This window comes from Mesoplodon bidens (assembly GCF_964165515.1).
Source record: "Mesoplodon bidens genome assembly, chromosome: X".
Lineage (NCBI taxonomy): Eukaryota > Metazoa > Chordata > Mammalia > Artiodactyla > Ziphiidae > Mesoplodon > Mesoplodon bidens.
The window spans coordinates 25285513-25306496 of record NC_138163.1 but is presented as its reverse complement, the minus strand read 5'-3'; the positions used below and the strand labels follow the sequence as shown (position 1 = coordinate 25306496).

The following is a 20984-nucleotide window of genomic DNA, read 5'->3' as shown; positions in this document are numbered from 1 at the left end:
GTCTAAATGTTTCATCATGGGTGAGTTACTACTTGGTTAAGCAATTTCATCAGGTGTTGTCTTAAAGCGTAACATTCCTTGAGTAATTCCCTCATACCTCAAGGCTAAAGAGTTTACCTGGGAGCTTCCTGGAGCACAGGAAAGAGGGGGTGTGGTGGGGGAGTTAACCCAGCACACCTGGATAGGGACATGGGGCGATGTCAAAGGGGAAGATTAAAAAAAGATCAAAGGGGCCAAAACCAAATTTTATCTATGCTCAGCCTTGAGAAAGTCATATTGACGAAGCCCAAATGTTACTTTAACAGCACAGTCCCATACTATAAAACGTAAGTCTTGCAGAAGCAAAAAAATAACAATATTGCCTCAGTCCTTGGTTCATGGTCCAGAAAGTCCGTTAGGAGGGTGCTCAGACTAATCCAAATGCCTCATTCTCGATGCTCAAATGTGTTTGTTTTCAACGTATGGACACCAAGGGGGGAAAGCGGGGCCGGGGGTGGGGGGGCGGTGGTGGGATGAATTGGGAGATTGGGATTGACATGTATACACTGATGTGTATAAAATAGATAACTAATGAGAACCTGCTGTATAAAAAAATAAAATAAAATACAAAAAAAATGTTTGTTTTCTTAAGCCTGATACATTAGGTGTATTTTGTATACATGAAAAAAAGCATTTTGAGCTATTAGCAATCAAATAATCACAAAGAGAGCTGGGCAGCAATGGAATATACCTATCAGTCTGGGCCTCCAGCCCAAGCGTGAATTTGGTAGGAGTTTCTCTTCACATTAAACCTGCCCTAGTCTTCCGGCACTTCTGCAGACGCTGTTTAACCAGCTCCCAGGCAAATCTTTCTGATGTCCAATTGCCCTTACTGTTAAGATGCTTCTCCCAGCTCTAATGGCTAACCTAAATTTCAGTTTCAAGCCATTGCACCTTGTAATTACTTTCTCAGCCACTGTAAATAATCTGTGCCCTCTATTTTATCTTTCCCCTTTCCCTATGATAGGGACCTGTGGAAAAGGGAGTCGGTTGCCTTGTTAGTACAACATACACACTGCACCTGAGCAAAATGCAACCAAAAGAAAATCAAACACTCACTCTTGATCCCTGAGTGAGAAACAACATTATTGATCTTTTCCTTTTTCCTATCCTTCAGCAGATCTGAGCGTCTACACTGACATGCTCTAGTGCTGTGGCATTTATGCCATCTTGGGGACTAGCTGTGTAAATGCTCCAGTAATTTTATACAACTTCAACATACTGTTGTGTTAGAACTTGAGTGTCTGAAGGACTGAGAAGGACGGATTTTCCGCCTCCTTCTCCTTCCCCCACTCTCATGTAATATGAATCAAAATCTTCACTAATTGGCCCTCCTCCTGCCTGTTACTGAAGTCTAGACTTGGTGGCAACCCCTTCTGTGGAAGAGATTTAATGAAGGAGAAAGTGCATGGGAGGGGAATTGGCAAGCAAACCACTGCAAAGCAGCTATAAGAAACTTGGAGGCACAAGGAGTTTTGGGTAAGCTGAGATTGGAAACTAAAGAATATGGTTTCAAACACACAGAGACACACACACAGACACACACACACACACGTTGGTGAATTCACTCTGCCCTGAACCAAATGTTTCCTAAAATTGAGGAAATTTTAAGTTGCATTAATGCAACACATAAAAGAGTTTTCAATGATGCTCAGTAGTGACTTTTTCCTCCTTGCTTTCTTTGGGAGCCATGAAAAACAAAAATAAATTACCCAAACAGGTAATTTGGGGATTTGCCTTCCATTCCCATGATTTCACCGAAAAACTCAAAAATTTCTAATAGTAACTTCATTCTCCTGTCAAGCTGGGGGTGATTCAGATACAGAGCTCTCCAGAGCCCAGTGTGGGCTCCAAGAGGGAATGCCAGGAGGGCTCCAGATCAAGCTAAAAGAACCAAGCCTGGATCCAGGATCTCCCTGTGGGCTGCTAGTATTGTATGACCTGCCTCCTGAAAGCCACCAGCTCTCAAGACTGCAGCAATTTGGTTTGGGAATGTCTGCCTCATTTAACTTTTACTTTTTATTTTCAGGAAAGAACTGAAATAAAGTACAAATGACATGGGAACCATGGAGCCAATTCTCCCAAAACCATGCTGACCGTGCATGTATGTCTAAGGAGTGTGGGGTTCAAGGTAGCTGAGGCTACAGTCAACTAGGGCAGTGATGGAAACAGTTTGATGCAGTCACTGAGGCAGTTCAACTCAGAGACGATAACCTTCACTGAACGGGAAAATCAAATGCCCGTGACCCCGGACTGCTGGGCTGCATTTGGGATGCAGCATTCCCACAGATTCAAGCCATCACTCTTCTCAGGCCGTCCTCCTTCCCCTCAACAGATACAGAGACCCTCCATGCATGGTCCTCATCTGTCTCCATGTCTGCCTCCCCCACCAAGAACAGAGAGAGGGCAGTTTTTTTCTTCGAATCCCCAGCATCTCACACATACTGGGTTCTCAAAACTGGTTTCAGAAGTAATCCCCAGAAATGCTGAGCCCACCACAAGAGTAGTGATTAGGAACATGGTTCTGAAAGCAGACTGAGTGGATTTAATTCATTTTGTAGCTATTTGACCTTGTACAAGTCACTAAACTTCTGTAAGCCTCGGTTTCCTCATCTGTAAAATGGGAGAAATAATAACACCCACCTGGTAGTTCTATTGTGGGGATTAAATGGGATGTTGCCCATAAAGGGCTCAGCATAGCGCCTGGCTCAATAAATGTTAATGATTATTAGCACTGCCCCCACCACAGGTGCTCAATAAAAACTTGCTGAATTGAAGTCACAGCAGTGGGAATGACTAGCAGATGTGAAGGCAGCTTGAGTTTTTTGGGTATTTTTTAACGTTTTTCCCCACCTCGCTCTACACCAGATGACCTCTGAGAATGTTTTTTCTTTTTCTTTTCTTTTTCTTTCTTTCTTTGTTTTTTTGTTTTTTATTTTGTTTGTTTGTTTTGTTGTTGTTGTGAAAAAGGATAAAATAGGGGATAGTTAGGCTCCGCTTTTGCTCATCTTCAGTTTTTCATTCAGGGCAGAAAACCAAGCCTGGCAAAGCCAGGCAGATGATTTTCTGAGAAATATGACATGGCTATTAAAAACCCTAAATGAAAGTTGTGTAATGAGCATGAATCTGAATACATTTAAATTTCCTCTAGATCCAGTAATTCCAGCATCATCCTTATATATTTTTAAGTGTTCCTTTGCAAATGTGAGAAGACCAAAGCCCTAAAAGATAGCAGAATTTTTCCAAGGGTGGAGGTTGGGTTGAGGGTAGGGAGGGTGCCCAATTGTCATGAAAATTAACCCCTGAAAACGCACAGGATTTTATTACCAAATGGATGCCTGAGGAGATTACTACTAGATTTTTAGGGTCTTTACTATCAAGAGAGCAACCTGCATGCCTGAAATAATTAAGAAGAAGAAACTCAATTATCTAGTAAACTGAAATTTCAAACCGCCCTGCTTACCTAAATGAGAAAAGCTGCTTAGACTAAAGCGTCATTACTTCTATTTAGACAAGCCTTAGCAAAGATATACAAGGAGCTAAGGAATGGGACCCCACATTCTTCCCTAAGCCACAACAATGCCTGTTTATGTAAATAGGATTTTCAATAACAGAACAGAATCTTAAAAAAATGTTTGCATTATTGTCTCTGAAAAAAATGCAAATGCAGAAGATGAAAGTCAAGGGGCTTTCACTATGATTGGGCACAGAATACCCTAAAATATTTATTTATTCTATGCGAGTCTGAGCCTGGATTCCAAGTGGATCTAAGAAACAAGCAATGACTCAAAAGGTCTGAGTACAGTATGAAGAAGCACCAAGGTTCCTCTGACTCCATGGCAAGTGAGTGCATATTTATTCAAAAATTCAGTTTAAAAAGAAATAATAGTAGTAGTAGATATCTATTTACATTTATTTGGCAGCCCCTTCCAAAATCTGGGCCAGAATATAAATACCCTTGCCTCCATCATCACCATCTGACAATCAGACACTCTGGCCACATGACCATAACAACCTCCAGGCACAAACTAAAAGCTCATTAAAGACTATATGAAGACTATTTATACAAGAGCTAAACAAAGAAGGAAAGAACTACTAGCAAAATTAATTAGATTGTTCATACTTTTGACAACTATTACTATTTGTTTGAACTCAAGTGTCCAGTTCCTTTACTGACTGGTATTGATGACTACGGAGATGCCACGTATCCAGAGTTTTCAACTGACCCTGTAGTTTTTTGGTTCAAGAACTCAGGTTTTGACCTATACTCTGTATATCAGCCTTCCTGTTGCTGTTTAGGCAGCTGATAAGAGGCAGAAATCCTTCTTGCTCATTAGGCCATTAGCTGCTGTTAAGCAAAGGGCTCAGGGAGGGGGCTGTTCAGTGGCCCAGAGGAATGTGCCAAACCCCACATATAAAGCCAGCCTCGATTTGGGGTTAAGAATTTAACCTTAAAAGGCTGACAAGTCATAAATTTGCCTGAGGTTCATATATACGTGTGACTTTCACAGTTTATATTTCCTAGCCAGGACTCAAAGTCAAAACATGTCCCTGATTAATGAATGGTACTAATTGTTATTCCTGACTTGAGAACATTAGTCTTTATCCAAAATATTTTCTTAAAAAACACACAATCTCATACTTAAAACTCTCTGGCTTAGGGGAGTTTGGATAACTGGTCAGAAAAAAAAAAGGAAGAGGAGGCTAATGTTATCTGTTACTTGGTGCTACCATTTTGGTAGGCAAGATTGACTGAAAAGCTTCCATTTCACTGTGTCCATCAAGCAAAGTGCAAAGGAATGTCCTCCAAATCTAAACATCTGAGATAAAGCAACCATCTGTGAGTCCACACAAAAACTGAGCTGGGGCCCGGGCAGTGAGGAGGTGGGGGGATGGAGGGGCTAAAGTATCTTTAAGCACATTTTGTCTAACTTATCTTGTTAAATATTTATACATAACTGCATAACCTAACAACCTTGGCCAAGCTTGGAAGAGATAATAGATACAGGACAAACCAAAGATCCCCGAAGTGTAAACACAAAGAAAAAAGTACCAAGGAATACTCCAACTGGAATACACTCTCTAACCTGTAGTCAAATTTGAAACTAGGACACTAAAATCCAATGTCCTGAAACGTGATAACTTCATCAGGGAAAAGCAGGCTACAATTTGGTTAGCCTACAGGGTAGGTGTCAGTTCTACCCCACAGTAGCAGTCTTTCAAAGGGGCTCCCTTATCTTTAGAAAAAGGAAAGGCATTCAGTGTAAGAAAAGAGATTTCTAAGAACAGAGATGCAATTTGCATTCATTGAGAATTATGACAAAGTGAGAGAGAATGTAAACTACATTGCAAGGATCTGAGGTATTCAAGTCAGATATATTTAGCCTTGTCCTATCTGTACAAAAAGCCTTTTAAATACTCAGAGTTCTTAGAAAGTGGAATGTAAATGCATCAATGCATATTTTAGACCTCTTCATTTCCAAACTAAGGAGTTGAATTTCACAATATCCCAAGAGAAGTAACCAGGTACCCAAATATGTGGGCAGAAATGCAAAGCCTGTTTTCTCTCCAGGATCACTGAGGGCAAGCGGATGTGGAGAAGGCAGAGGAAGATGGGGGAAGAGAGGGGAGAAAAGGAAATCAGGACCTATAGGAAAAGGAAACACAACTTAAAATAGAGAGGAAAATATAAAACATTCCACTCATCTATTTTTTTAAGAGAACAAGGAACACAAAAGCATTCAATAAATATAACAAACCATAAAACACCTTCTGTTCCAAACTATAACCACTTGAGAGAGTGTGAGGGTGGAAAAGAGGAAGGCGAAAAGGGAAGACGTGGGGAGCAGTCCAACAGACGATGAAGGGGGGGACCCACTCTTCCCCTTACCATGGGCGTCAGAGTAACTTGGGCTACTTCTTATCACTACTCCATGGAATGTTGATGAGCTTTTGGGGAATTTTCCCAAAATCGTTAGCTGGCAAAACATCTCATGGCCACTAGGACCTAACTTGAAAATAAAACTGAATATTGTTGAGGGGTGGGGGAAGACTACAAATGATTGAATAAATGTTGGTTCCAATATCACCTTCAGGCTTTGCGAATGAGGCAACCTTACTCTCTCAAAGAACAAAAAGGCAATCTGACAGCTTTTGAAGGCCAAAAGAACCTTCAGGCAATATTATTAAATTGACCCACAGTACTGAAGTTTCAAAGGCAAGAAATGACTTGGGTTTTCAAAATTAACACTTGTATAAAACCTTCAGAATTCCATGGGGGGAAATAAACCTTTATTTCAGAAATAGACTTTGAAGTTTGAAAACAAAGCAGAAAATCTGTTTCTGAAAACAGAAGGGACTATCTGAAACACTCAGCACAGTTCTCCCATGGCTCTTTGAAACTCCTCGTGAGCTCCACTCTGACTTCTGGGGGTGGCCAGAGAAGACACACCTCAGAATGTCAGCAAAAGAGGACATGGGAAACCAATAGTTCCCTAGGGTAAGAGCAAAATGATCTCAAGACGTATGTGCCTCCGGCCACATTAAATTAAGCCAAGGCCTAGACTAGAGGTTCTATCCATCTAGGGGAGCAAAGACTGTTTTTCAAACTGTCACGAAGTTATTAGCAAATGAGCAAAGATCCCGTAGGCTCTCTCTAGCCCACCCATTCTCACTTTCTTATGCCCCCTTCCTTCTCTCCCTCTCCCTCTCCCCACAACACTCTCTGAATCTCTCTCTCTCCTTCCCCCTCCTCCCACCCTCCCTTCCTCCCCGACTCCACTGATCCACATCAATGAATAAACAGCTGAAGCACAGCACAAACTTGAGAAATCAAAAGAACAATGATCTATTATATGCAAGACCCTCTCTTAAGTGTTCAAGGTTCTGGGGGCTTCCCTGGTGGCGCAGTGGTTGAGAGTCTGCCTGCCAATGCAGGGGACACGGGTTTGAGCCCTGGTCTAGGAGGATCCCACATGCCACGGAGCAACTAGGCCCGTGAGCCACAACTACTGAGCCTGCGCATCTGGAGCCTGTGCTCTGCGGCAAGAGAGGCCTCGATAGTGAGAGGCCGGCGCACCGCGATGAAGAGTGGCCCCCGCTTGCCACAACTAGAGAAAGCCCTGGCACAGAAACAAAGACCCAACACAGCAAAAATAAATAAATAAGTTAATAAACTCCTACCCCCAACAACTTAAAAAAAAAGTGTTCAAGGTTCTTACCCTCAAGGGGTTTACATTTGCCTACAAATCACCTGGGGAATGCTGTTAAAAAATACAAATTCGGATTCAGTAGGTCTGGGATGGCACCTGATATTCTGCTTTTTGTGTGTGTGTGTGCCGAAACCCCGGATTGAACCAAGATTCTGCATTTCTTACAAGCTCCCAGATGCTGCTGATGCAGCATCGATGGGCCACACTTTAACGAGCAAGGCTCTAGTAAGAACAGAAAAGTACATAAATAATTACAAGAGCAAAGGAGAACCAAGTCCATGGGAGAAGTTCATTGATAGCAGGGTTCAAAGGGAGAAAGGATCACATCTAGTCATGGGGAAACATGAAGTGATTCATGAAGAAGATGACATTGCACTGACACCTTGAAAAATGGGTAAGACGGCAGCAGGCACTGATGAGAGGAAGACAGTCAGGTGGTCTGTAAGCAGAGGCTTGGAGACAGACAACTACAGGGTCCTTTCAGCAATGAGTTGCCAGCCTGTTATGCTTAAATAGAGGGCACACATGTCAACAGGATAAGAGTGAGAGGCGTGATGGAGGGAGACTCGCAGGACTTAGCCATTTAATTTGGATGTGAGATGTGTAAAAAGAAAAGTCAAAGTTGATTTCAAGGTTTCAAGTTGGGTCTCAAGCAGAGATGCTATCACCAGAAATACAGAATGTTGGAGAGAGGCCGGTTTGTGCAGATAGGAAAAGAAAATGATGGACTAATTTTGTACTGTGTTGAAAGTGAAGCACTGGCAGGACTTCTGGATGGAGATATCTAGCAGGAAACTGGGAAATACTGAACTGGACAGCAAGGAAGAGGTCAGGTTGGAAAGAGATGGAGGAGTCATTCAAGCAGCGAAGATAATGAAGTCATGGGAATGGTTGTGGGAACGAACAAAGAGAGAACAGAAAGGGCAAAGGACAAATGCAACTGGAACACTTGCATCTAATAAAGGGTGGGAGGAAGAGTGTAAACAAGCAAAGAAAGAATCAGCTTTACAAGTAGGAGGGGAACCCAGCGTGTACAATATCCCAAAAGTCAGAGGAGTGTGGGAATTTAAGTCAAAGACTTTATATCCAGACCATATTCCTTCCCCTCATAATCCAGTGTGTACACTGGAAAGAGCATGAGCTATGGAGTGAGACAAATCTGGATGTATAATAAATCCTGGCTCCACCACTTACACAACCTTTGGGAAAGTAAACGTTTCTGGGCCTCAATTTCTTCATCTGTAAAACGGACATGACATCACCTACCTTTCAGCTTTGCTGTGTAGATTACATGAGAGATTAAATATAAAACAACTGACACATAGTAGGCACTCAGTAAATTGTAGTTTTCATGTTCTTCACTTGTGGCCTTTCCAAAATATTCCATCAACCTAAAAGTAGCCTCAAAAAATCTACCTAAGAACAAGGAGTTTCAAGCTTATGTTGAATGAAAATAGATACCCTGATGAAGGTAAACTCATGAACAGGGAAATTAAAGAAACCATTATGCCAGAGAAACAGAAAATTATACAAGCCTCTCCCCCAACCAACCAAAAAAAATCACATCCCCACAGACACTTAAGAAAAGATCAGCCCAATTACACAAGTATTCCTAGTATTTGCTTGGAACCACATGTTTCAAAGGCTAGCCAGCATGGCCCAGTCTGAAATGGAATAGAGACCAGAGCTCCAAAGCTACACAGTATTACAGCATTCTTTCTCCAAAGGGGGAGAGCCAGAGGGGCCTACATGTTGGAACCAAGCCGATCTGTGGAACTCAGAACCTGCAGACACTTTATGAGTGGCTGCATTGTTTGCACATAAGATATATAAAAACAAGGCTTTCCAGACATAAATGTAATGTATGATTGTGAAAGACCACCCACTGCTAAGAGTAACAACGACTTTCAAACAGTTTAAATGACACACATAATTATTAATTATTGCTATCAAAAATAATAGAAATCTGATCCGTTGATTCTAATGTATTTTTCTACACAGAAGTATGTGTGTGGGGTGTGTGTGTGTGTGTGTGTGTGTTGGAGTACATTATCTTATTTGCAAAGTCTTGGACTATGACAACATATACTCATACTTTTAATCAAGAGTTCTTAAAGTCTTTGGCAGTTTTTAAAAAAACTCACCAGATGTTGGCAAAACACATTTTAAGACATGTCACATGCAAAAGCCTGGAAAATATCATCCACACCCATGACTTCCAACTTGAGCCTATATGTCAATGAGTCCCAACTATGCTTCTCCTGAACTCCAGAAGAGTATATACACTCTTTCCCAGTGATCTCATCTATCCCCAGCTTTCAATTACCATCTACATGCTGACAATGTCCAAATATGTTATCTCCAGCCCTGACTGCTCTCTCTTCTATTATCCAACACACAACCTCAACTACCTACCAGACATTTCTGCCTCAATGATCAAAGGACCCCTCAAACTCAACCTGTTCAAAATCAAACTCATTATTTCACCCCTCAAAAATATGTTCCTCCTGTGTTTCACTCATTTATTCAACAAATATTTACTGAGCACCTATTATCTGCTGTAGCCTCACCACCCCGCATAACTGGAAGTTCTAGACTCTCCCTTCTGTCCTCATAACCAGTCACCAAGTCATGTCTACTCTACTTCCTCTATTCTCTCAACTTTATCTTTTATTCTCCTAGTTATCGCCCTGGCTTTTCACCTGCATTATTAAAACTCTCTGCCACCACTCACTCCCCAGTTATCCTCCATAATAAATAGCGTTTCCTCTTCTTAAAATGTTTTCATGGCTCATCATCAGCCTTGGATACAGTCCAACAAAACTCCTCAGCATCTCCTACCTACTTTTCTTTTTCATCTTTCCTCTACTTTCCCCACATCTGTACTCCAAACAATCCAAACTGTTCCAATACAACAAATATGTCCTTTTGTCTCTTAAATCTGTACCTTTGCACATACCGTACAGGACAGCCCACTTAAGGCAACTACGCACCCTCTTCCATAGCTCAGCAGCACCCAGGTCCCCACAGGGCACCCAGCTCATCATGCTGCCTTGACATCCATGGTTTTCCTTACTGGGTCCCTCCCTAAGCAACGGTTTTATCTTATTCATCAGCTCAGTACCTGGCATAGAATCAGTGCTCAATAAATGTTGGTTGAAGTAAAGAATGAATGGAAAACTTTTAAATATTTATGCAGAGATAGCATATAAAGTTCATTATTAGTAGGTTCATTTTCTGACAATTTCCATCTGTTTTCCAAAACAGTTAAATGTGGTTCCCCAATAAAATCACTCCGTGAAACCTAACTTGAAGTGCCTCTTGGGTCACGGTCTCATTTCTATGGAGCTCAACATGCAATCCAGCCAGTGCTAGAAGTAGTTCTCCAAAATGAACCAAATTCACAGTATGGGTTGACCATCACTCCTTCAACAGAGATCACACCTCTGTACTTGGGAAATGATGGACCTTTATAAATGAGCAGCAGCTCTATGGTATCAGTGGCAATTAGCTCTGCAACAATTTGGGGCCAATCCAGCTGAAAATGGTTTACTCAAGTTCTGAAAAGCTGTACCCCCCAGTTCTTCCCAGTGTAGGTTAGGCTTATTCTCTAGATTATTAAGGGGGTACAGTTGTAGGGATATTTTATATGTGTGTATGTACGAGTATACAAATATGTGTGTGTGTGTGTGGAACCAAGCAGATCTGTGGCACTCAGAACCTGCAGACACTCTGAGTGGTTGCATTGTTTGTACGTAAGATATATAAAAGCAAAACTTTCATGACACAAATGTAAGGTATGATTGTGAAAGACTGCCCACTGCTAAGAGTAGCAATTCACAACTTTCAAACAGTTTAAATAACACATAATTACTAATTGTTGCTATCAAAATAATAGAAATATATATTTATACACATGTATAATCTATGAATATATATGTAAAACATATGCAAATACCACATTTAGATAAAGCTGCAGCTAAAATCTCTCTCTACTTGTCACTTCCTCCTCAAACGTTAGTTTTGAAAGAGGGGCAACAAGGCTCCCAGGGCCACAGAGAATAGAGAAATATGCTTCAACTTCACCACCCTCCTTCCTCAGTCTCTGCTGCAGATCAGTTTAGAAAATGATGCATTCAGAGAATCAGTCATTCTCTAAGTATATGCCATCCTAGGACCTCATTTGACAGTGATGAAGTCCTCTAGAATATGTCTTTAGGTATTTATTCTTACAGTCATTCCAACCTTTAATAATAACTCTGTACAAGGCACTCTACTCGCCACTCTAGAGGATACCATGACAATCAAACATGGCTCCTATATTCAATGGGCATAGGGTCTGTCAGAGGCTATGAATAAACTATGGACTTCAAAAAACATGGATACTAAGTAAGAAGTACAAATAAGGTAATTCTGGGAACTGAATGCAATTAGGGCATATCTCTGTATTATCTCTGCACACATGATAATTTCCACGTTCAAATGTTTTCCAATCCTTTCAGTCTGTTATGTGCCAGTTAACTTTCTGATATATACCAGAATGAGGGCTCTTAACCTACTCCCTGTATCTATCACCCTAACTCTTCCTCTCTTCACCATGTTTCCCTCAGCTTCAATCATCCAAACCAAAATTTGACAAAGAGCAATGGAGAATCCCAGGATGCCATAATACATACTGGAAGTATGTATTATGCAGAGTGTGGGAGAGAGGGAAGAGAACCATAATTAAGAAGGAAACTATTGGGCCTCCCTGGTGGCGCAGTGGTTGAGAGTCCGCCTGCCGATGCAGGGGATACGGGTTCGTGCCCCGGTCTGGGAGGATCCCATATGCCGCGGAGCGGCTGGGCCCGTGAGCCATGGCCGCTGGGCCTGCGCATCCGGAGCCTGTGCTCCGCAACGGGAGAGGCCACAACAGTGAGAGGCCCGCATACCGCAAAAAGAAAAAAAAAAAAAAAAAAGAAGGAAACTATGCAAATAGAATTCTAACATTATTTTTAAATGATCATCATTTCTTTCTCTTTTCCCCTCTTGCCTACTTGGGCCTGTATCAGAAAGAACTCCCGATGGGTCACTGCTAGCCAATTTTGAAAGTATGCCCTAATGCATACAGAAATTAAGAGGACTCTCATGAGGCCCTTTAGACTACTCCAATAAAATTCCCATGGCTGAAAACCACTTTGGATTATGTCCTTTTAGATGTACATTTATGAAGTTTGATGGTATAGGTAAGAAACACCAAACACTGAGGAAAAACTCATACACATTTAGTGTATGTTTCTGTAACTGACACCAGTTGCATTATTTTCACACTAAATACCACAGATCTGTAAAGTGAAATAAATATATGCATTTATGTATACGTAAATATATTTATTTTTAAACTACTTAAAATAGCCTTGTAAACAAGCACAAGCTACTTACCTCTTGTACGACTTGGCTAGTCTACTTTTTCCAGGGAGTTACAGTACAGCCAAATGAATTAAGTCAATGTCCTTTATCACTTACCCATAGACAACAAATGGATTTTTGACCTGAAAAAGTAGTTACTTTTTTAGAAACCTTAGTATATTGGTAAAAAGGAATCAACTACTTAAATATTGGTTTTACGGAAATTTTATGGTTACAATACATTTATAATTCCCTTCATTCATTTAGCCTACAAATATTTATGGGGTACCTATTATTTTGTACTATGCACTATGCTAGACACTGACGATACAAAGATACATAAAATACAGCCCCTATAACCTTGAGGAGATCACAGTCTAGTAGGGAGATACAGATAATTACAAACACGTACCTTAAAGATACCATAATCAGGATTTCTAATTTTCCAGTAATAAACTTATATTCAAAAGGCAGAGTCAAAAGCCCAGTTAAAATTCTACTCTATTTTGCTGAATTTATAAGAAATAAATGCATGCTTCATTGTAGAAATTTTGAAAAATACAGAATACTCTCAAAATCTTCACTTCTGAGAAATGTACATCTTTCAACTTTCAGGTGAACGGTTGGAATACAGTGGGTGGAAATTTCATTTATAATGGCTTTAACTTCTCTGTCCCTTTTTACTGCCACTTTCACTTGTATTTTATCTCTCTTCCTATCAATTATTTATCAATATAGCCTATTAAGTATACTTCAAAGAGCTTAGTAGATTTACTAATCTAGCATATAAATACAATTTCAGCTACTAGGCATAATTAACTGTTCAGAACACTAGCAAAGCATTTTGGTCCTAACACTGACTCCTTTTTCCTCATGAGAAAAAATACAAACTCTCAAATAAGGCTTTATGTAGCTACACACATAGAGAGGCAAAAGTGAAAGTGCCTTCCTTGTTAATCAATGCGGATTCACTTTTGTTTAAAAATGGCAAACAAGTATTTCTAATAATTAGCACTTGGATAATTAATATTTAATTGGCCTAATTCGAAGAAGAGAACTAATACTTTACTTTGTATATTCAACAAGGTATTCAAGTGAGACTATAAGGTCCCAGTGAGCGTTTTCCCCTCATACACAGCATTTCAAAATGCACATTTTCTCTGCTGATATGCTCACCTTCGCGTTGCTTTGTGAATCGCAGTCTTCCTGTCATTACGTTTCAGAAGATAAATTCCCATTACTTTATGCTGTCTCTAAAGCCAGTCTGGGGCCCATGACTTGGACACTATTTTCTGATGCTCATTTCTTAATGGAGTTCTGGGGATCCTGTTTCAAGCCTGACAATTTGCTAAATATGGGCAGATGAGTGGGGGATTTTTCTGCCCACACTTTCCATTAGACCCTAGATTACCAAAAACATCAAACCTCCTTAGAAGCTCAGCTAGGGCTGAAGAGATGCTGGCTCCTGGTATGGTCTCTGGAATTGAGCCTGTGCACCAATTCTGACCCCACGTTACAGAAACCTGTGAGGTACATCAACAGGTCCATGCATGTGTCACAGCTCAACCCCCAAATATGGTAATGTCAACATTAGTGAGAAAGGTCTAGCCGACATTAAATCAAAGAGAGTTTGATTTAAGAGATGTCTTACAATTTATGTGCTATAATTGTTGATCTTTAATGATACTAAGCCAGTCATAACAATGTTGCTAATTTCAATTTGTTCTCTGGGTACTCAACATTAATAAACCCTGCCTGATGGTAAGAGTCGCCAGCTAACTGAGGTAAGGCTGAACCAGTTCCCAGTCAAAATATATGCAGCTTGAAAAGTTTGTCCATATACCCCAATAATGTCTCATAAAAATGTGGACTTAGACTTTTAGAATAAGTAAGATGACACATAGCTTAAGAAAGTTATTTGAGAGTTTCACAGAAGAATACATAACGATCTAGAAATTCTATTATCAATTATTTACTAAATGCTCTACGGTACTCTTAGCATTGTGCTCAACACTGCATCAAATACAGTGCTTTCCCTTTAAGGAGCTTATAATCTAAAACATACAAATAACCATATGCAGAAAAAAAGCGAGAGATCAGAGTAAAAGGAAGCATTCACAAAAATGTACAAATTCAGCATGCCAGAACTTTTCAGTTGAGCAATATGATCCCCAGTGAAATTCTTTCCAAATGATGTATCGTGTGCACAAGTTATAAGTGATTATCTTCAATTTTCTTAGAAATGAGTAATAAGATACCTCTTAAGAACCATGCTTTTGTATATGCATCAAACACTACAGTTAGCGTGGTCCTATTGATAGCTGCCATTTAAGGAGAACTTATTTTCTGTCTTGTCTCACATCAGACAAATCCAGACCTCTTTTCTCCCAGGTTGGTAATAAGCAGCCTTTTTCTAGGCTACAGTGAACAGCAAACATTGCAACTCCAAAGATGGGAGCAGCAGAATGCTCAAAAATATTGCATCAAAATATTGGATACAACCTACCAGCCCATAAGAAAAAAAAAACACATTGCAAAACTGACACCATCTGTGTCATCTAGCATCCATCAAAATCCTCTTATGCTTGTATTTCCTAATGCTTACACACAGAATTTGCTCCAAGAATTAAGAAAACTTTTTAAGATGGCGGCCCTATTAAGCGACCTCTCCCTATCTCCCACTTCATCTCGTCAGTTCTTTTCCCTTGCCCAGGCTGGCTATTGTGACCATTTCAGCCAATTTCCTGGAGGTATTTTCTAGCCCTTTTCACCCTATTTAATCCCACAAGTTTCCTGAGAAGCCTGTTTACTTGTATGCTCCCCCACTAGACTGTGAGCGCCTTGACAAAAGGGACTATGTCTTACTCCTCTCGGCACCCCCAAAACCTGACACAGAGCCTGCCAAGTAGCAGGCAGTCTGAGACTCCTTTCAGGCCAAGGCGCTCCACTGACCATCAGCCCTCTCCTCAATCAGATCGATGCTTCCCTCTGAGAACATCTCATCACCGATCACCAGGATTAGCGTAATAAATACATTCAGACCACATTTGAGAGAGTTTTCTGAACTATCCCAAGTTAGCACATGGGGATACCACTTTTTCAAAGTTTGAACAAATCACCTGCTCACTCAACTGTCCAGTGCAATCTCAGAGGAGAGAAACCCCTCCCACACCTCACTCTTCTCCCTCCCGACTTTAGGACCGCTAACTGCTTCCAACTAATTGGGGAACCACAGCTGGCAACCCGGAGGAGGTTGCTAGTTCTCATACTCTAAAGCAACAACAATGAATACCAAACTCTCTTTTCGAGAACGTAGATTTTTATTTTTATGTTGTTTCATCTATTTGAGAAAGTCCAAGTCAGTTTTGGCTCTTCAAGGCTGCCTTTTACCCATTCGGGCATTTGGCCTTCTGGATTGGTTCTTGCACTTTCCAAGGCCCTCTAAGGCAAGATTCCTCAGTCTTTGGGGAGTTGCAACACTACCACGGTTTGTTTGATTTTCTCATTCCCATCCGTCCCCTTCACCACCACCACCCCTACAAAAGTGGTGTATGGCATTCATAAAGTGAATTACACTTGATTTTTGTTTAGAGGAATTTTTTTCAGACTTCTGTAACATTCCCTTGAGACAACTGGAAACATCATTGTCTGATTACTAGCTCACTTTCCTTGCCTAAAATTGTATCCATTCTTGATTGCGCCTGTGGGTAGGTTAAGCAAAACAAAATAAACATCTAGACTTATGAGCTCATTGGCTTTTTTCTGAATTTTTCTAAATTAAATAAGGGCAAAAGAGCTGCACTGAAAGTCAGTTATATGGATTTTTCTGCCAAATGCTAACTCTGTGTGCCTGGTTTCCATCTGTGGTGCTTTCCAAGTTACAAATCCTTAGGAAAAAAAAGAGTGGGGTACGAAAAGATCTATGGATTTGGGGGACATGCTATTTAGAATTGCTATCCTGTGCCTTTGAACACTAAAAGAAATGGGAACATGAGATCGTAAGGCTTTAGATCAGCTTTGTGGAAGTCTAGTGTAGTCCTTCAGCACCAGTGATTTATTTTTTAGGCCTGCTGATTTCAAATGCCATTTAGTCTCATCCATATTAGCATAAGAAATGTACCTTATCCACTCTAACCCAATTCTGCTAATGGCCTAAGTTAACAGTCAATCCCATGCTCCCCCTAAGTGAGACAAGACATTCTTGAGGATTTCTCCTTACTGTGACCAAATCTCGTTTTATCTGGGACAAAGAAAGCTTTAATGCAGTTAATATAGTGGAGCGGGAGAACTGAACATGGCTTAAAATATAGATGGGAAAGAAAAGTCAAGCGGTCATCCTGATGGCTCATAACTATCAAATAATTTGCAGCTCTCTTTCAATTTCCAACCACTGAATGACAGCAGCAAATCACACATTTATTCACTTTGAAATTATGCGCTTGCCATTGTATTTAGTCGGCCATTATCGTCTCTTCTCCGAAATACTGATGAGCTCTTTCCACACATGGACATTAGGATTTTTACCATGCTTTCCATATCTACAGTGACCATATGTGCCCAACTAAAATTCAGGACACATGGTTCCATGCCAGGACAGAGTATTGGAAATCTGCACCGTCCCAGAAAATGCAGGCTATATGGTAGCTGTGTGGGTATCGCCATATTTGAAATTTGGCTTTGCTCCAGGATGAGTCAGAACAGTGCTTGCCACGTAGAAGGTGCTCAACAGGGCATATGTTTGTTAAACAGAAGTGAAGTAGGGAATGTTGGGTTTATACGGTAAAGACCCTTGGAAAGGGATTTTTTCCTACAGTTTGGGAAATACTTGAGGAAAATGAAAAATCTCCGTTACGAGTCCCTGCCCTCTGTATGTAACATGGCCATCCTTAGGCCAGGAGTAAGGGAGCTTGGAAGGAGGGAGCCCAGGCCAAATCTCATACACACAGTGTGTGGGCCCTCCCAATACTTTTATACAGATGCTGCAAAGAGGCAGGCAGCCAGAGAGCTGGGGGAGGGCAAGGAAGGGTGAGCTCCTGCTTGAGCCTGTGTAGAGGGGGGTTGCTAAATGAGTATCTGTGCATTCCCTCTGGTCTTTTTCCTCTTTTAAGCACAATCTTTACCCCTTGGCTTCAAACCCGCCCAGTGTGGCCCCCGATCCAACCCTGGACCCATTCATCTTGTGGGGGGCTCATCCTGTGAGGACCAATTTTTACATTACCAACAAAAGCATGTTCTCTGGCCTTACCAAGCTAATTACCAGGGCACTTCGAGGGGAGAGGGATTCGCCTGCTGTTGCAGCTCTGTGGAGCTGATTCATAGGTTGCCCCTTACGGCTCCTGCGCACGCTCACGCGGTACGTTATTAACACTTAACAGAGTGAGAGGTAGTTCTACCCTTCCTTAGAGCTAAATCCTGCAAAGCAATATTTAACATATGCGCAAATGCATTTCAGTCACCAAAAAGGGTGACCAATTACCTTTGCAACTAAACAGCAGGCTCGCTCGGCTCTTTTCATCCACCTAAAGAAAAGGCTGAGGGCGCGCTGGCTGCCTAGGTAACCTCCCGCTAGTGAACGCTCGCCGGCAGCGCCCACAGGGCGCGCATCGCATTCACAACTTGGCCCAACCATCAGGCCCGCCTCCCTGACTTGTTGAGAGCCACGAGCCAAGTTCTGGCGAGGGCTGCTCCCCGATCCCTCGGAAACGCGGGACGCGCGCCTCGCTGGATGCCTGGGTGGCGAAGAGACACCGGAGGCCACAAACGTCTTACGGTTTGTGAATACAACCAGCCGTTTCTTAGAGCGCACCTCTGATAAATAAACCTGTTTGAAGCCGACTCTTCTTGCCTGCATTGCCAGTGTAGCAACTTGTCCTAATTGGATTCTAAGGCAGGCTTTTAGGACTCCAACCGTGGGACAGTCAATCACACAAGGCCATTAATATTCATCTGTTGACAGCGGCAGCGCTCAGGGAAGGTTAAAATATGCCCTTACAACACGACCTGATTGTGCAGAACAAAAGGCAAGCGTTCAGAAACTTTCCTCCACCTAAAATCATCTCCCCTTCAGGGTCCAGCCTGTCAAGAAGGCAGATGAGTTTGAGAAGGGGAGGAGTTAAATCATCTTTGGACTCCTGCTCCCCGGGCCAGCGGCCCGGTTTTGGAAACGATTTCACCAGCCTAGAGAAGAGACGCTGTTTTGAAGGAAAAGGCTCAGTCCTCCTCATTTGGGGCACCCTCCTACCTACTCAAAAGTTTCCCTCCGTGTGTCTTTACCTGCCACTGCGGATTCGGAGATCTGTCCTCAACTTTGCCTGCACTTGGGCCCGCGAGCCTCGGGAACCCAGGCTGCGGAAAGGAGGGCGTGAGGGCAGGTTGGGGAGAGAATGGCCGGAGCCGCGGTCCAGCTGAGGCTGAAATTCTGGCACGTACGTGCGAGCGAGGGTGGCAAATTCCAGAGGCAAGGCACCAGCTCGGATGTGGGGCGCCAGTTCGCCGAGGCGGGGAGAACCAGCTCCAGCCTTCCCGCCCTCCCCCCAAAAATGGGCGCTCGCTAGAAAGGCCATGCTCGCAGTTCCTCCCAGTCGCACCTTCGCTGACAGCCCAGCGAGCTTGGGAGATGCGGACACGGCCCACATATACCCTTCTTCCTTTTCTCGGGAGACCTGGCCGGGCCCGGGCACGGCGACCACTCCCAGGTGCCCGGCCGCTAGGCTCACGATCGCGGCCCCGCGGGGCTAGCGCGCTCGGGTTACCTCCACCATGCGCCCCTTGGCTCACCGCCGGGCGCGGGGAACGCGCGAGGGACGACTCCTCACCTGGCACTGGGGTTTCAGGCACCCACTTGAGTCCGGGCTGCAGTCTCTGGAAGAAGGAGCGGACCTGGTGACAGGTGGCGTCCGGCGGCGGCGGCGGGGGCTGTGCCTGTCCCGGGCAGTCCAAGCTGAGCAGCATCGCCACCACCAAGCACGCGGTGCGCACGGGCCCTGCCATCCTGCTTCGCTGGGAGCGAGGAGAGAGCGGGAGAGTGGCAGCGGGGGCGAGAGCGGTCCCAGGACTCAGCAAGTCTGGCAGTGGCCCTAAGGAGCGGGAGACGTGCCGCTACCCAGCCGCTGCAAAAGTTTCCTCGCAGCTACCTGGGCGCTGGGCGAGGGCGGGAACGGCTCGGCGGCTCGGGGCGGGGCGGGGTTGACCGGGTTGGGGCGGGGCGAGGAGGGAGCGGGTGGGGCGGGGCGAGGCGAACTGCGCGGCCGGGGGCCGGCGGCGGCCGCGCGGCGAGGCTGCAGGCTCGGGGCGCGGGGCTGCGAGGAGTGCTGGGGCACCGCGGCGCGGGGACCGGGCAGGAGCGGCGCGAGAGGAGGACGCGGAGCGCGTGCGGTGGCTCCTGGCCCCGCAGCCCAGCTGCTGGCTCGCCGCCGCTCTACACAGAGAGCTCTGGCATAACTACTGCAGAGGGGCTGCAGGCTCGGGCGCGCTGATTGGCTTCCCAGCAGCCGTCCCCTCTGACTGGCTCTGGGAGAAGTTCCCCAGCCTCACTCCTCCTTCCCGCCGCTCATTGGCCTACAGCCGAGAGGGCTTTTCCCTTTAGGATTTTTGCAACCTCTCCATCCTTCCTTGGGGGTGCGTGGGGGTCCCTGGCTTAGGTATCCCTCCTCCCAGCCCGGTCCAGCTCGTCTCTGGCCACCAGAGCCTCGCAAGAGGTCTTCCTCCTCCGCACAAAATCCACCTCCTCTTCCTGTTCTCTGAGGAGCTTCCCTCGAACCGTTTTCCCAACGCAGCTCTGGCCGGGTTCGGAAACCCACCCCACAAATAGTCACATTCAGGGGCAGCTGGGGACCGCTGGCAGAGAGAGGCAGGAGGTTCACAACCTGCCTCATCTTTGAATACTGTACCTAGAAAGTCTGACAGCCCGTGGGGCTTACTAGATTTAACTTAATAGAACCACGCAAAGTCAGAGAAGGTACCTGATCCAGGATGAAATCTGTATCCTGTAAGGTAGCCCCTGGTGACCTTTCATGAAGCAAAGCATAACTGGTGACAACAAGATAACCTGGGACTTAAAGTCAGCCTAACTCATTAGAAAATCGTTTCACACAGCAAATTCATTGAGCCAGAGCTAGCCTGCTTGAGAGGTCTCCGAGACCCAAATCCCTACCTCTCCTGTTTAAATTTCATCATTTGAAACCCAGTTCTTTGAAAATCAGATACCTCTCAGAGGAGGAGTGTATTTGGTCATTACCCATATGCTCCTAAGTAGGGATCTTTAACTCCCAGGTTCTTCCTGGTGACTCCCACACACACCTAAGCACAATGTCTGGCACATAGCAGGAACTCGATAAGTATTTGTAT

The 20984-nt window shown here is 43.6% G+C and overlaps 1 protein-coding gene across 1 annotated transcript in view; it reads right to left on the bottom strand.

The window, feature by feature from the left end:
• GPC3 (glypican 3) overlaps positions 1 to 19781 on the bottom strand; it is a 439275-nt gene extending 419494 nt beyond the window's left edge. Inside the window, exon 1 of the mRNA XM_081222401.1 lies at positions 19454 to 19781. Coding sequence (XP_081078527.1) covers positions 19454 to 19628 — 175 coding nt within the window. The 5' untranslated portion in view covers positions 19629 to 19781. The remainder of the gene's footprint in view (positions 1 to 19453) is intronic.
• Positions 19782 to 20984: the final 1203 nt, after the last annotated feature.